Source organism: Dermacentor andersoni, chromosome 5, assembly GCF_023375885.2.
Source record: "Dermacentor andersoni chromosome 5, qqDerAnde1_hic_scaffold, whole genome shotgun sequence".
Taxonomy (NCBI): domain Eukaryota; kingdom Metazoa; phylum Arthropoda; class Arachnida; order Ixodida; family Ixodidae; genus Dermacentor; species Dermacentor andersoni.
In genome coordinates, this window is record NC_092818.1 from 105,478,220 (window position 1) to 105,496,126 (window position 17,907).

Consider the following 17,907-nt stretch of genomic DNA (forward strand, 5'->3'; position numbering starts at 1 on the left):
GGCCGGCCTCAAAAAGCTTTTCGATTGTAAGTGCGGTTCAGTATTTGGAGGACGACTTGGCCAGTAATATTGATAAAGCTGCCACATCACTGCACCAGGTCAGGAATAACCCATCTCAATGTCTCAACATCGCGTTTGAGTTGTGTCTGCATTTACAAGCAGTTCTATCGTACCAACCTTTTTGTAAATACTTGCAAACACGCACCCAGAACTGTAGAAGCCCAGCGCCCGAGACGACACCCACGGTGAGTCCGAACATGTGGCCTACCCCCCCTCCCCCCCCCCCCGTACTCTTACCGGTTGCTTATCAATATCACCCAACCCAGGCACATTTTCACAGCACTCGAGCGAGAAGCACATACCGCATGTGCAGTCTAGGTCTCTGGTGTAGACGCACGCACTTCCATCGCTTCTGATAAGTGTGCAAACTCAGGAGAACAATGAACACTGAAGGAGAGCGAGTAAAGGCGTGAACACTACGCGGTGGTCATTGGCCTCAGGTTGTTGGGGACATTCCACAGTTCCCGTATCCTTTAAGATTGTCATTTTTTTATCTATAACACTAACATATACACAATCAGAACCCCGCAAACAAGTACGCCAAGGATAACATAGGGTAAATTACTTGTACTTACTAATTGAAATAAAGAAATGATAAATTGATGGCAATGAAAGTGGATGAAAAAACAACTTGCCACAGGGGGGAACGATCCCACGTCTTCGCACTACGCGTGCGATGCTCTAATATTACTAGAGCATCGCACGCGTAATGCGAAGACGTGGGATTGTTCCCCAACAGCGGCAAGTTGTTTTTTCATCCACTTTCATTGCCAGCAATTTATCGTTTCTTTAATTCAATTAGTAAGTACAAGTAATGCCCCTATGTTGACCTTGGCGTGTATGTTTGTTGGCTCCTCATAAACATCGGGCCCCTCCGTTAACCCCTTTCTTCTCATACTAACATATATATTACAATCTGAGCTGCTAGTCAATAGATATTCTAGACACTCTCAAATGCTAAATTTCTGTCGAGCTTTGCGATGCTGGCTCTTCTAGCCGATAAAATAGGCTGTGTTCTGTGGGAAAATCACAGCTGACAAGCTTGTAAATCTGACAACATGGAGTTCCACAGTGTTCAGTAGGGTACCCCAACGCGAATTATTCCCGCATTATGACGCTCTCCGCCGTAATAATGATAACACGCGAGGCATATCGTATACACATCTTCTCGCCATAGTCGATGCTGTAGGGCTGTTAGATTGCGATAACTAATACTTAACTGCATGCCCACGTTGAAGATAATGAGCTACATTTACTTACCTTGGACAGACTGAATTTCGGGACGAGTGCATATGCGTGCCACCCCGTAGACAATGTACAATAGGGAAAATCCGAAACAAGCAGAAATTTGAAGTTTATTTCTAACATCAGAGAGATATCCCGAAACTAGATAGAGCACATTTTGCGAAAAGAAAACAAAAGGAGACAGACAGACCGAGACAGACTCGAGGCCGGACAACGTAATACTAACAGTGTGTCCAAGCGTCAAGCACAACAACGTCCACCTCGCGCCGTCTTCATTCACTCTTGTCGCCGTCAATCGTGATATCACAGTGCCTCAAGGTTACTAGTAATAAGGAAAACGTCACAACAGTCTTAACACAGCTTACTGTACAGGCAGTGTGCTTCGCTTCACACTGATCCACGATTCCCACGGCGTCGTCGTAAAAGGCCGGGAACAATGGCGCAACATTCCACGCGATTTCGCATTGCAGCGGACAGGTATAATGATGATGCCGCCTATACAAGGAAATTACTTCCTTCGACCTGAGTTGTGTTTAAAGCTAGAGTCCAACATGAGCATTGAAACGTTTGCTGATGCCTGGAATTTTGTTTTGGCTGTGCCGTCTATTTTAAGAAACACGCTGATGACTTAATGCAGCGGGATTTACTCGAAATAGTGCACGTATTGCTATACTATTCCCAGATGCAAACAAAAACAAGCATAATTTAACAAATTCTCATTATTTGAACTTGCTGCCTGAAAACAGTGTGCACGGTTCTCGAAGAAAATCCAACACTAAAACACTAGCCCAGAAACCATTTGGACAAAATAGCGCATGTCAGTGTTTACTGTTTGTCGAGCTTTCTTTCTTTACGAGCGCGTCATCAAGTTCCTTGCATTCTTTTTCATTGCTGTAGTATATTTCACTTTTTAATGGCACGCCGTTTGTTCAAGTAATAGGCAGAAATAGAACAGACTCTAGTTTAAACGGAGCCTTTTAACGACTGGCGCGGTTCTCATCTGCCGTTGTACGCTTTTAAGTATTCATGGTGCCACTCCATAAAGAAGTGGAAAACAAAACAGTGAACGTAGCGTGGGCAAGCTTATACGTCATTAATCAGCATTTTGGGAGGGAACATTCGAATAGAACAGCCAAATTATTTAATTAAGGCTCGCAAGCAACACGTAAATTTGAACTGTGCCTATGATTCAGTATCGGGAACATTTATCTCCGTTACAATATTTGATTCCGGTTTATTCTCTGTTGGCATCATGAATTAGTCAAGCAAATGAAATGCCCACAAAAGTTACAACACTTGCCTCTGTTCTTTTTTTATAATCTCAACAGGAAACGCACCATTCCAGTTAGGACCCCGGAAGTAGATTACAATATCAATTTGTGATCTGCCCCATTAGAGATTTGATAGTAATAGTTAATGTTTGAGCTTTAGAAAAGTATCATTTACTCACCACTCCTCCATGTCACAACCGCATTGAAGATTCTTGTATCTACATCTTTCATACATGGCAAGTAGTAGCAACCGCAATCTTGAAAGCATGGGTCTCTCATTAGTTGAAACCGGTCCCATCACAAGTTCCCACTTCTCTGGTCATGCGGTGAGTCTTGCGAATATCAAGCCGGGGGGCCAGTATAAGAGCTATTTAACAGGTTGCTGGATGTTCGACCCATAAAGATCATGTGTTGCGACAGTGTGCCAGCTCTGAACGATCGTAATAAATGCCAGAGGCAGACCGAGCTTGACGTTACCTAAGCAAAAGTGGGTTTCGCGTGGCTCCTCACCACATCTTTAATCTGGACTTCACCTTTTAATGTCACAAATTCTGTATGTCAGGGAGACCACCTGAATGCTCGGTCTGGCGTGTGTCCAAGATTTCTCAAGACAAGTCTTGGTTGTTAGAAACCCGGTAATTGTGAATTACTAAAGATAAAGCTAGTATACCTCGCGGCTGGGCGCACCCTGGGCCATCTAGCGTACACATATTTTTTTTTTGTACCACTGAAGCCATCATCACAACGACGTATATCTCTCCGCCTCCCGCAAGTTCCATCGGGAAGCGCCTTAGGCAATATTACAGCCCCCATCATACTTATCTAGAACACGGCAGCAGTGCACGCCGAGTTGTGTTTGCGCCATGTTCAAGAGGGGGTTGGTTTGAGAAAACTCGCTCGCTAGCCAGATTTATCCAAATAGCACGTCGCTCCCATTCATGCCTTACAATACGTAGCGCTCACGAACATTACAAGAATACCTGCCGTTGTTGCTTAGTGGTTATGGTGCCGGGTTGTTGAGAACGAGGTCACGGGATCGAATACCGGCCACGGCGGCCACATTTCGAAAATGCAAAGACACACTTGTAGTACTTAGATTTAGGTGCAGGTTAAGAACTCCAAGTGGTCGAAATTTCCGGAGTCCCCCACTAAGGCGTGCCTCATAATCAGATCGTGGTTTTGGCACGTAAAACCCAATATTTTGTTTTCTTCGTAACATTAAAAGAAATGGAAGCCGCTCGCGTTATTTATGGACGCGTTATTTCTCAGCCTGGTGAATAACTATAGGATTAACAAGAAGTTAATGATATGTATAAATTTGGTGCCGGCTTCACACGCGCTCGGGGCTCCTTGTTCTTCCTGGCTTATATTTACTAGAGATACAGTTAACACTTGAATGTGTTGTTTGCCTGACAATGAGTACCGTTATTTGGTATAGCTGTTTGGTGAATATATTTATTTATTTATTTATTTATTTATTTATTTATTTATATATTTATTCATTTCATTAAAAGAAATATAAGTCAATAGACTTAATAGACAGCAGAACTTCGCCTAAACAAATAAAGAAGGTGCCTATGTTGGTCTTTCTGAACGAAGCAGTGCCAAACGGTAGAAAACTCGGCACGAGTACTAGTTAAAACCTCAAAAGTAGCTCAGCGATTTGTGCGCGTAATTTCTTGCTTAGCAATGCTTTTATAAAATTCTGTGCTATCGACAGGTTGTGCCAACGTTTTGGGCAACTAGTGGCGCGAGGAACAAATATTCCGCTCGTGTGCACCGCAGTGCGTAAAATTTCTTGTGTCCAGTTGGTTCCCCGAATACATAGGTCTAACGCAATGTAGCGTACACTGCTCTCGTGCTCGGGACGATTCCGTGGAGGGCTGAACGACACGGAATTCAATTCGAGCTTATGCGGTGACCTTCTGACACATGTTGCACTTACTGCATCGAACGCCACTGGATCTCGGAAGAAGGTAACCAACGCGGAAAGTCAGACTTCGCAACACGGCGACCACTCGCGCGACCGACCGCTGAAGCGAGAGTAACGAGTTCACGTTTTTAAGCACATTTGCAGCACTCTCCTGGAAGTGAGGATGGCGCTGTCACTTGCTGCCCTTTCGTCGTGGCTCGCTCCTGGCTTCAGTTCAGTTTGACATTTTCCGCCAAAGCGGATGTGTCACTGGCTGGAGCAACAGCACATGCGGTGTCACATAGTACGGGACGAACAGCGTCGCACGTCATCGTCGCTTCTCACACTATTGTCTGGCGATACTTGAGTGGAGGCGGCACCACGACACACTCTGACACTTCGTCCACAGTCGTCTCGGCGCACAGTGCGGGGGGAACGGCGACGGCAGGAGCGGCCACAGGCGTGGGGACCACAGTGGAGACCACAGTGGAGACCGGCTCGTTCAGCACAGCTCGAGTCTGCCCTCCGTTCTTGGATTGGTATTCCTGCAGCGGCGATCGTCCGAGCATTGCTTTCTGCAAACGGGAAAGGGGGAAAGGCAAATCAGAGAGAAAGCAAAGGATGTAGGAAAGCAATGGAAGGGGCTAGTTGGTGGACGTTCAGGATTATATTGCGCTTAGTGTTACACAGACGAATGTAAGGGACAGGACGCGGCCGTACGTAGCTGAAGTACGTCCGCGTCCTGTCCCTTACGTTCGTCTGTGTAACAGTATGCGCAATATAATCATTACAGAATTTAGGGTGTGCACGAGACACGGTTGCTAACCGTCGTGTCGGCTGTTTTTGAATTGCGCCCAGTGTTTTTGCGCTGCGGTTACATATGATCAGAAGTGTTCCCGCTTAGGCGTGTGAAGTTCTCGATTTTAAAAAAATGTGCCGGGCAGTGACGGAACACGTTCAGCTCCCGCCTTCTGTATGTGCACTCATGTGACTTATGTGTTCCTCTTCTTTTAAAATTTATTGTTTCCTTTTTAATATTATTTTACTCTAGAAAGCAAATTTACCAAGCCCTGAAAAAAATTTTATTTGTAATGAGTCAGCGGTTGTTGCTCCTAGTCACCAACTTCAGAAGGAGGATGAACCTCAACGCTTTACGTAGGAGTTCATTCCTTTCGATGGTCGCTGAAACAAACATATTACGTTCTATAGGTGTGGCTAGTCGTCATTTCGCTGAATTTATTAATTTGCTAAATCTAATTTGATCCGACTTCATCTGTAGGTGCTGAGAAGCCGTAAAGCCGTCTCTGATAGTTTTATGCCCTTGTTTTGCCTCCTTTAGGATACGCAAGGAAGGTTGACAACCGTGAAGTGTAAGTAGAAAACCATGCCGAAGGCTTCGCTTTTTTTTTATGTAGCGGAGTAGCGCTGTTCAAGCGCATAGCCATACTATACGGAGCACATTTATAGCCTAATGTTTCACCTTTGAAGTTAAAACACATTTATTGTAATTATTGTACTTTTAAATTTTTTTCTCTCTAGTGCGAAGAAGTATTTCTCTTATGTAGTCTATATTGGTTCTTCACGATGCGCTTTCCAAACCCTAACCAAATCTTAATCGTCTGAAACAACTGCCATTTAACACGTTTTATATCATTACGCAGCATAATAGGTGACGTCAGTAACCAATACGCAATTACACGAATGTGTAAAAGAAATGTGTCTATCATATATGTACCTGTTCCTAATATATTCTGCATGTAAACTTCAATACGGGGTAGCTGTGTACACCTCAAATGGAGGCGCGTAAATTACGACGACGGTATCGAGGATACGCGAGAGGTTTATTATATTTAAAGGCACGGTGCCATGACCTCGCTCTGGCTGGCCTCACCTGTGGCACTGCTACGTTGTAAAAATAGATATAGGAAAAATAAAAGCTAGCGACCGCTTGGGAACGACACTGGCAATACCGATCCCACCGTCATTTGTTGCCGAGGTCTGTTTGACTGTATGGCATAAGCAGAGTACTCGCCACGTGAGAAAACTCTGTAAAAACCTGTAACGTTTGTATTTCTCTTCCTAACAACACTACAAATGCATGCCTACAATACATGCCTCGGTTACTTGCCTTTTCTGCAGTGAATGCGTGCATTGCAATAAAGCCTACTTACTTTTTTACACTGAGGACGGGTGCGTATTGGTGACCATGGTTTGCAAAACATTTCGGAGAGCAATCAGTCATAAAAGGAAACGAACGAAACTTTCGCGGTTCTACGCACTGCTTCTTAACAATTTGTAGCGGCAACAGCCGCGGAATTTTCTTTTTCCTCCATCATTCGCGCAGCGACTACGACAAGAGGGCAACGTTGTGAATTATGTCCCTCAAGTGTAACAATTTTGTCTATTATGCTTCTTATGCTTGCTTTGTGAGTGTGTGTGTGTGTGTGTGTGTGTGTGTGTGTGTGTGTGTGTGTGTGTGTGTGTGTGTGTGTGTGTGTGTGTGTGTGTGTGTGTGTGTATCCTGTTCAGTACCCGTCAAGACCTCTTTTTTTATAATTACACTATACTGCAGGCTCAAGCAGTATGTATACGATGCATAAAAGCACGACGAAGAGAAAAAGAAAATATTGGCTCAGCGACACATACGTCGTGTTCAGCATCAGCTTCTGTCCAGCCTTTCCACCGCACGGCTTCAGACGGGCGATCCTCTTCTTCCTTGAGCCGCTCGTCGCTGCCACTGACATCTGAAATAAAAAGACGAAGGTGGGACAGGAAGTCACACGTAACGAGGTTTCGTATCGCCTAAGATTGGCAGCCGGAGAAAATAGGTTCAAGCGGGATTGTCGCGCCCAAATTAAGTTATCTGTTACTTTATAACAAAAGTTGTTTAAGAAACGAGTTTCATACGTGAGATTCCCGCGCGACAATACATGATTCTGCTGCAAAAGAAAATGTACGAAAACTGTAAACTATTACAAAATATCCTATCCGAAATCTAAGATTTCCAGCTAAATGGTTTTAAAATATGTTACATTTTTCAGAACCATTTGGTATTATTATACCCAATCTTCCGTTTTTTTTACGGAGTACAAAGCCGCTCTGACTATTCTTCTTTTTTTTTTCAGAATAAGAGTGCGTTCCATTTATAAATAAGCAACCTACCTATATATGATTAAATAACTTCGAGGGTTGATTGGATGTTCTATTGTACCAAAAATATGTGCAGCACGGGGTTGCTCCATAGTTTATTAACTTCATATTGCAAACAAGGATTAGGAATATATTGAAAATGTTAGGACATTTTTGTGTGTAGGTGAAGGGTGCTACGACCTGGCTTATAACATCCGCTAATAATGTAATAAACAGCAGTTGTTGTAAAGTCCACTGCAGAAAACTGTTGCTCTAAAGTCATAGGGCAAATTATCACGGTGCCTATTTCTTTTCGGCTCTTAGAATACTGTTAAGGCCTTTACAATTTCCGCATTATTCGCTATAAGAATGTCAGCATCAAAATACAAATTCTGTTAGTTCCTTAACATAGTCATTTCGGCTCGCCAACTTATTTGATACTAAAACGCATCGTAAAAGGTGGAGAATTCATAAATAGCACTGTTGTGCATACAACATTCTTTGCTGCACTCTCACTCTGAACGTTATCTTACGTTCCTTTCTAAAATTCATTTATTTTGCTCTTGCATTGAGTGGAAACTAAATTTCTGCCTTCAATTCTGCAGAGATGGATATCGTTTAAAATTTCACTACACAAGTGCTACGACATTTATCGCAGGGACGGCTCTGAACAAATGCAAATAATGAATTAAAGTTACTATTAAAAGAAATCATGAGTTTCCCACCTTAACAAATACTGCTAATTTCTACATTTAGGCACTGCAATTACTGCTACAGTTGCACAGTCACTGCTGCTATGTGGGGCCTATTTGCCGTCGAATAAATTATTATTGAAAGTGGACTATCGGTATGGAACAATATATTGCAGTAAAGAGCACCGGGAAAACTTGCCTACCAAGCACAACATCCGGGCACTTTTCTTCGCTCTGAGGGCTTCGGAGTTTCAACACGCCATCAGGGTACTGGTGAAGAGGGGCGATTTGCCTGAAAAACAAGCAGTAACAGTAATGCCTCGAGAAAAGAAAAAGATAAAGAACTGTTGATTGGATAAGAAGCCCAATAAAAGGGACATTTAATTTTTATTTTTATGTCCTCGCATTCTTTAACTATGTTAGATGGATGACGGAATTTATTCAAGGGGTAAATTCAGAAATTATTGCGTGACGCAATGACATGTTAGTGTAAAGTGTAAAGAGAAAGTCACTCACAATTCGTCATCTCCCTTGATTGGTTCCGCTGCATGAAAAAAATTTGTGATAAGGAATTAATATTGTTATTATGTCAACATGCTGTAATGTAACAGGCATTCTTCTTTCGAAACCCTCAAGAGCTCTTTTCTTAAATGTCATTCGATCATCAGCGCTTCATAAACTATCTGTTGCTAGATAGCTGGGAGAGTATGACAAACATGTCATAAAACACTCATTTTACGTAATTTCTAGTCATAATACCTTCAGTTTTTGATGCTCGGGCGCGATACACACATACGAATTGGATTAATTCGTTGTTACTATAATTAAAAAAAAGTGACTGGCTCCAGATCTAGGGTTATTACCTGTGAGGGCGAATCAGAAAGTCGTTGCTCGTATTCTTTCGTTAGCCAAAATGAGGTACATACAGATAATTGCAAGTTTATATACTATTCTACGTACCTTACACTATTGTTCCACATAGTACCCACACCGGTTCAGACATTTGTCCCATCGCACCAATAAAGTTGAGATGCCCCTATGGTAGAATTCCTCCTGCTGACTGTGAAACCACCGTCGGTCTTCACGGCCTTTTGCGAACTCGCGACACTACCACCTCACAGATCTCAAAACCAAGACACCTTTCCCCATACGTGGGCTGCATTTCACTGTGGATTTCGATGGGCGTTCGGCCCTTGCTGCATAGAGAGCTAAACACACTTCGTTGCTCGTATGCCGTGGACGTGTGAAGCACAACCGCCATCATCATCAGCTGACAGCAGTGCTGTGTCGCTATAACAAAATAAGATATGCCGTACCAACAAGCCCCTATTGCTATCCTCGTCGTGTCGCGGAGCTACCGGCCGGCCGGAGGGGTCCAAGAAATGCCCACCGCTGGGAATGGATATGTTGACTTCCTATTTACAGCCGTAAGCTGGCTAAAACATAGGGGCAGTGACTTTCTGATTCGCACTCGCATATAGAAGACGCAAATGCTTTAAGAGCAGAAAACGTATGTAGTAAGAACCTGATGCACAAGTTGTAGACGCCTCGGTATAGCATCACCTTGGTAACCGTGGTTGTCAACGCAGTTGTGCAGGGGAGAGTAGGACGGATCGTGGTGCGGTACCAAGCCTCATGTGTTCGTTCAGTGTTTTATCAAAGTGCCACCAAATACAATCGATCGTCTGCCGATTATGCGTTCTAGAAGCTAAACAAGGTCATAGGCTTAATAACTGGGATAACGCAGAAGCTTCTCCCTATAACCTAGCATTCTCTGTATGAAAGTCAAAAGCTTGTTTTTTTTTTATTTCATAAGAGTACGGAGGTACGTCAGCTATCGTGGGACAGATTAAATAAACTGCTGATGTATTCACAGAGGTTCAGCTATACGGTGATGAGGTCGCGAGTATTGGCGCAAGTTCAGAAATATTGGTGCCCATACTCTGGCACTTCATTCAGGGTGTTCACTCTAGATAATTTTGTCCCGCACTTCGTAATGAAAGGCTCTCATTGTAAATTTTAAGTGGTATGCCATTCCAGGGCGCCAAAAGTTTGTGTCCGGATACCTATATGGTGAGGTTATTTTCTAGAAAGTTGACATTTCTTGACAACCTACTCGCTTTCATTCGTAATTGCACCATGTTTTCTAAAGTATACAGGTGATTGTTCAAATTTTAATAAATGAATACAATAATCTGAAGTTATGTGATTTTTGATGTCGACTCACCCAATAAGTCCATTAATATGAGTCCAGCAATATGTCTCAGAAGAAGTATGCTCTTTATTGTTGTTTCTCCTAAATAAACTCTTCTTTTAACGAGCAGAATGCCTTGCTAGCGCGTATGAAGATACAGTCTCGAGTAAATTCAACTGTCCACGCAAGATGCTGTTTCTGCGAGCAAGAGCCATATGAGTCAGAATTATCTCTCCTAAGCTGTATTTGGACAACTCCTACAATCACATGTCCATTTTTATCGCTATGAAATGTCTCATGAGCACACCAGGATACAGTGCAACGGTATTATCAGAAACATTATTTTATTTAGACGTGATCGCAACATCTGCCTAGTGTTCTTATTGATTCGTAGAGTCTCTTGTTCGAAGCCTGGTGTTTCTCGTATGTGCCCCCGAGATGAGTGAACATGCGAATGTTTACATGCAATAGCAAATTACCCGCAATATTGGCTAAGGATTGTGTCACGTTGTACGTCCTAAGTGTGAGCTCACAAAAAATAAGCACCTCGGACGCGAAGGTATGTATGGTGATCTCGGAGGCAAGGGCCTTGGTTCACAGATGGCAATCTAAAGGAAGCCAAAATACAGCACCGCAGCGAATAGAGCGTCTGTACGTACAGTACCTATTCCCATCAAGCGCAAGTTCCTCAACTTCCACCTGAAGCGGCAATTTATGAGCACTAGCCAGTAGCTCAAGGGTAGCGTGTGCAATGTGGAGCTAAAATGGCTATTGTGATTCATTTCAGTGACAGGTTTACGCAAAAGGTTCGCATAACCTGTTTCATGCGTAGCAGGCGACGGTGCAATGGCTAACCGGCTCCCATTCGTGACCAAAAAATATTGCGTAAAGACATAAGTATGTGTCATGCCACGTGTCATGAAACATTATGTAAAAAAAATTAGACGTATCTATTACCTGGAAGGTGCCAAAGACATGAACCTTTTAACCACCGAATGAGTGGAGTCGCACATTTCTGCAACCAACTGCCACACCATATAGCCGGCGGCGAATACATAGTACGTGGCGTACTGGCCACACATCATTCGAACTGGCCTCAAAGACGACACAGATTATTCGTACTTTGACATAACTTTACATCCACAATTTTGTTCCTGTAACATATGAAGTAGTTATTTCATAGAGAGCGTCGAACATCAAAAGCAAATGCACTGCGAAGCGTACGGAGGAAAACGTCTGACTCCAACTTCTGCGTATCTCCGTTATTTTCTCATCAGCATCATCATCATTTTATTTTATGAAACCAATACAACAAAACATGATTGGACCCAAAGCCAGCTCGGCTTGTGAAAGGGCCAAATACAAGATATTCACTAAAGAAATGGCCGATATTCAAACTACACGTACAAAAAAGACGTGATACTACAATAGCGGTATTGCAAATATCTAAAGCGCATACATATTCTGAAAATCAACAAAAAATAGGTTTATAAACATATAAAACCAAACACAGAAGTATATAGTCCCACAGTTCTGGACAGAAAAGAAAAATGTTTTTCAATAAGCCCGAAAAATTATGTTTGAGTTTGATGTCATCGAGCATCTCACCCCATATCTGAGCACCATTGCACTCTAATGGCCTTTGACCGTGTTATGACAAGGCGGTAGGTTAAATCTATTATTAGTGGCGGCTCTTGTTTGTCTCAGTGGCGATCTAAACAGTGTAAGATGAATCACTAGTTCTTATTACTGTGTTTATTATTTGAGCTATCTTTAGTTTGTAGGCCACTGATACCGCTAATATTCGCGGTTCTTGAAAGAGTGGTTGACTAGGGCCGGTTGTCATTGCGAAGGTTATGGTACGAACAGCACGTTTCTGCAAGCGTAAAATTGATTCTAAATACGTTTTATAGGTACCGCCCTATGTCTCTAGGCAGTAACATAAGTGACTATGGACAAACGCGAAGTACAATATGCGTAAAATCGGTGCACGAAAACATTCCCTCGCTCTTAATAAAATGTGACAGCCATAAGCTAACTTAGAGCAAACATTTTTAATTTGTTGCTTTCAATGCATGTCCGATTCAAAGACTATACCCAAGTACTTGGTGTGGGAGACATTAATCAAATACGTACCATTTAAGGTTAAAAATAAATTATCACAGCTAATATTTTTTTCCTTGAGTGAAATAAAGTATACTTTGTTTTCTCGGTGTTAAGTGTGAGCCGATTGTTTACGTACCACGGCGAAATTTTACTAATTTCCTCGTTAATCTTGCCCTCCAGATCATCTAATGTATCTCCTTTAAAAGCTAGCGCAGTGTCATCAGCGTATATAACAGCTTCAGAATAGTTCGGAAACAATGGAAAGTCATTGATGTATATAGAAAAAAGGAAGGGCCCGAGTACAGAGCCCTCCGGCACGCCAAGTGTGATTTTTTGAGGAGCGCAGGTATAGTCTCTGATAAAAACGCATTGCTCTCGACCAGAAAAGTAACTCTTAATTAAATCATAAATTTTTCCCTTTGAACCGTAAGTCTCTATTTTCTGTACTAATATCGAATGGTCAACCGTGTCAAAGGCTTTTGGTATGTCTAAGTAAACAACTACGGCCCGTTTGTTGCTGTGTAATGGTTCTGTTAATCATGAAACTAATTATGTCATTTATCGCAAAATAACTTACCACACTGATTCTGATAGGCTTCAAGACGATCTTAGAAACATATCCAACTGGTGCGATAAATGGCTCATGCGACTAAACGTTAATAAATATAAAACAATGCATGTATCAGGCCGCTATAACACTAATAACACGCGTGTTTACTTACCTTACGATACTTCTCTTGAATCCGTCAACTCGTACAAAAAGCTAGGTGTTCATATTTCACGTAACTTATCATGGCATACACACATAAAACACGTCACTAATAACGCTAACCGGGTCCTTGGATACTTGCGTCGAAATTTCTCTGCTGCATCTGTGCCCCTAAAGCTTACCCTCTACAAAACATTACTGCGACCAAAGCTAGAATATGCATCCACAGTATGGGATCTCTATCAAATCACACTGATAAACACACTAGAATTCATCCACAATCGCGCAGCAAGTTTCATCTTATCTAACTACTCCCGTTACGCCAGCATTACTTCCATGAAAAACACACTTACTTTACCGGACCTTTCATTGCGCCGTAAATGTTTTAGACTGTCTCTTTTGCACAGGCTGTATCACCACAACCCTCTATTAAAGGATCATCTTCTTACTCGCCCTTCATACATTTCATCCCGTTCCAATCACATGTTTAAAGTTGGTGTACCATTTTTTTGAACAAAAATGTGCCATGGCTCTTTTATTCCTAAGACCAGCGCCGACTCGAACGACCTTCCTCCCTCCATCGCTGCCATTTCTGACGTTGACAACTTCAAGACTGCTGTATTTTCTGCCGTGTTGTAATACCTATTACTATATAATTATGTGCTGTTTCTCTAATGCCTTCGGGACAGGAAAGTACCCGAAATAAATAAATAAATAAATAAATTACACGTATTCGTTCATACAAAAGCGAATTCCATGCCTCAGCTCCATTTCGTAGGCTAAAACTTCGCACAACATTGCTTCCAAGTATCTTCCTGGTTGCAGTGGGCAGGTATGTTTGATTGACAACTTCGAAAACTGATGTGGTCGCCAGAGCAAATTTTGTTACGATTAATTGCTTTTTCCATTCTGTTCGCCCTTCCTCCACCACGCAGTCGTTATCTCTGGCTTCAGAAACTCTGCGCGACGTCTGATACGAAGCGAACTATAAAAAAGGGAAATTCAGCGCTCTAAAATACGACTCTTAATATCAATTTGATTCGTTACGAAATAACTCGTTGTCACTCATATTGCAGACGTAAAGTTCAGACTTATCCGTTTTTGAGATATGCTTTAGGGTACCCGTCAATCAATATTATTGTATTCAGGAGTCTAATAGCTTGGTGTAAGCTGTTACCATACGAAAGCATGTTGCTAAATTTTCCGCATAAATTTGCCTTTTCAACCAAAATAATATTTTGCACCTTCGGCCAAGAACGGCGGCTGCTTTTTGCCTTACTCCGTAGTCTTATTAACTACTATCGTCTGTATTTACAAATATCTTGCCCTTCTTTTAAAAGTGGCTAACAAAAAGAAAGCGTTCATGAAGCGCACCTTAATATTGTGTAACTCGACATGTCTCAACAAAGACCGGCATTTCTCCCTCAGCAGCGATGTCATCTAACCTCAACGAATCATATTATAGCTTTGCTTTATCATGCTTTCGCAGTAATTACTCCATTTTGGCATCAGTCGTCGACATGGTATCACAGCGTAATATCAAATTCTAATTTACGTTATTCTGTTTAAATCAGAATGGTCCCTATATTTAAACAAAAGCTCTAAAAAAGATTCTCGTCTGAGGCAATTTTATTCAATTTTTGTAAGAAGTGCAGCATTACTCGAGAATTTAGAAAAAAAAATATAAGGTTCAATGCCGTCACATACGCTAAAGGCATTCACACGCCGCCCTGTACAGATAAGAAGCCTTTGCGCATGTACTTAAAGGTTACTGAGCTTGCCGGCCCGGTCTCTGAACAGTACAGCCGATGCGGGTAGGAGGAAACAAAATCCGGAATTTCGCCACTCGTTTGCGATCGTTCATTTTCAATCAACTTAAAGAAAGACAGAAACACGAGATCGTTCCTCCAAACGAGAACCGTCCTTATCTGTAGAATCTAATGAACTGAGATAACGCATGACAGAGCGGCTGAAGGAGCCGTCTGCATTTCAATTTGTTCCGACCGGCTCGTTTTCCATATTAAAGTTCTGGTCTCCGACCGCGGAAAGAAAGCGCCGCTACATCAGCGAGGACCCACCTTCAAACAAATAAGAACCTAGCGTTCAGCAGGAAAGCATTTAAATGAAAGCTGGGCGTAATAAGCAAACACCTCTAAAAGCTACTTGAACTTTTGGTATGTTCTTTCTTTAAAGTTTTATTAGTTATTGCTTTAAACTGTTCGGTTTTTCTAACACGGCAACGCCAGTCAGCGCCGAAAATTAACTCGGGAGCCGTAAATCAACGCCGCATTACTTCGCTTCCATGGGGAAAGAAACAAGATACAGGGCTGGGTTTGTCAGACATTGCCTCGAAGTGAAAGGAAGGGAATTGAAAAGACGAGCTGAAACAAATGTAAAAAAGAAACCACGAAGCGCAGGAGTCCGGCATGCAGTCATTCACTCTGTTTTAACGCTTCAAGAAGCAAATAAATAAATGAATAAATAAGAACAGGGGCAAATATATCTCGACTTTAAGCAGTTTTTTATGCGAACGTTATCAAACAAACGGCCTACACACACAAAAAGATAGGTTCGCTTTATGTACTTTAGAATCCCCATCGATTATTTTCACCGTTCAACAGTAAAAGTTCTGTAAGCTATATAATTGGAAAGCGGAATAGGAATGCAAATAAAATTATTCGAAATTTTTGGTGTCCTTAGGTAGAAATTATTTTTTGAAAACTAAATTTGCTTATGTCACAAAATGAGAAACAAAAGTTGGTCTAATTTATTTTATTTCTGAACGGATGCAATCCTGCTACGTTAATCTACAGTAATTCATTTGCAGCTAACGCATCAGATGAACATTTTATTATTACTGAACGCTGTTGAAGTAGGGAAACGACAGTGGAAACAAAGTACGACGCTTTTCACAAAACTTTTAATCCATTGTAGAAGTACAGTTTTTTATTCATGGCATGAAGAAGCTGGTATATACCACTAAAGTTTTAACACTTTAGGAAAAAGACAAAAAAAAATTATTGCAGAGTATTATGCACCCCTACTTACCTCACAGGAAACTTCTTTTGAATAGCTGCACGACAACGTTAATATAGGACGCACAGGTGTTCACAGCACAACATTTTAGTTTAGAATGCTTCCCGGTGCCCTTTGCACAGAAGCACGCAGATTGCGCAAGCATCATCGCTAATATGAAATTGTACCGCATCTAGAAATTACACTCGTTCACATAACACAGCTCGTCCAAGCCCTGATAATCAACCTATATCTTGGAGCATGATAAACAATTCATCATAGTAAAACAAATTTTAGTTCAAGAGTTTCTTGTCCGCATGGAACACACAATAAATAATCGAATTGCCAGTTGCACTGGGGGAATTATTCCGCACTATGTCACCAGGAAGCAGTGTTATTTGGTAATGTCTATAAAAATTCTGCTATCAAATTTCGGCTTATAAGATGCTCAAACGAGGCACCGACAGGATCGATGCATTAAGTGCATTCGTGTACAAATAAAGGAAGTTTGCATTCGGCTGTCGGTAAATACTTCAATTAAAAGCATGGGTCGGTAAAAAAAGAATAACTTACATTGCCATATATGTATCAGTCATGCTGCCCGAAAGCGGGGTTTTTTTTTAGGTGAGATCGCTGCCTAGTTATTTTGTCAATGAAGTTCGCATTACTTATTGTTAACTATTTCCTAACAAGCTAGCTTTATTCAGAATCCACTTCCATGAAAACGAAAAAAACGGACAAGGCGGTCAAAATGTGTCGGCAGTACTCGTTAAATGGCAAGTTTATTTACTTGCTGTCTCAATTTGAGGACTGCGTGCTCATATAGGGATTTGAAGAAATTAACCGCAAAGCAGGTACAAGTGTTCTTTGATCGTGACCATTTCTTGGGGCCACATATACCTCATGCTTTATATTTACTCTTGTTGAATGCATAAAAGTGCACCAGATAACAGTAGCTAGACAAGAAAAGCTAGCCTAATATTAGAATTAAATTTACATCCAAACTATCGGCCAAGAGCTTGGGGCTAAAGTTCACGACGTTTCATATTATTGCAATTCAGTTCGACGCATTATATCTTTTCACTTCGTGCGCATATTTTACAGTTACATTGCACTTGGTGCCCGAAGCAAAGTCAGTCGCCGTACAAGACCAGATCTATACTCTAAGGAGCCGCCACCATGGGGGCTTCGACATAATTGACTCAACAACATCGAAGAAGTTTGCAAATCTATGACGGTGTACCGCAGGGACGGCTACACATCATTCAACACATCTCTCAAAGTGCTGGTAAAGGAGACCTCTTTCTTTCTAATCGCATAGCGTATGGAAGCTGCGAGTTGGCTAGAGTTCTGAGATGCAGCACAGGCACTTTGTTTTCTTCTACAGGGTAATTCTAGTGCGAAGCGGGGTGAGCGGGTGCACCGCCCACTGCCACCAAACGGCACGTCTTATTGCACCAGTTATGCAGGATGTGTGTCGCCCTAAATTTACTAAGTTCATCGTATTTCACTTGCGCTTTATTTGTCGATTAACTCGGTGTCTCAGTATGCTGCCGGGTGTCAAAAGATGTAAG

At 41.9% G+C, this 17,907-nt stretch overlaps 1 protein-coding gene across 1 annotated transcript in view; it reads right to left on the reverse strand.

Annotated features, from left to right (window-relative positions):
- Positions 1-1,397: 1,397 nt before the first annotated feature.
- The window catches only part of LOC126532033 (cell surface glycoprotein MUC18-like), a 73,654-nt gene continuing 57,144 nt past the window's right edge, over positions 1,398-17,907 (reverse strand). The window contains exons 9-12 of the mRNA XM_050179732.3: positions 8,826-8,853; positions 8,513-8,601; positions 7,135-7,232; positions 1,398-5,063 (exon numbers count right to left, since the gene is read on the reverse strand). Of these exons, the coding sequence (XP_050035689.1) occupies positions 4,830-5,063; positions 7,135-7,232; positions 8,513-8,601; positions 8,826-8,853 (449 nt within the window). The 3' untranslated portion in view covers positions 1,398-4,829. The remainder of the gene's footprint in view (positions 5,064-7,134; positions 7,233-8,512; positions 8,602-8,825; positions 8,854-17,907) is intronic.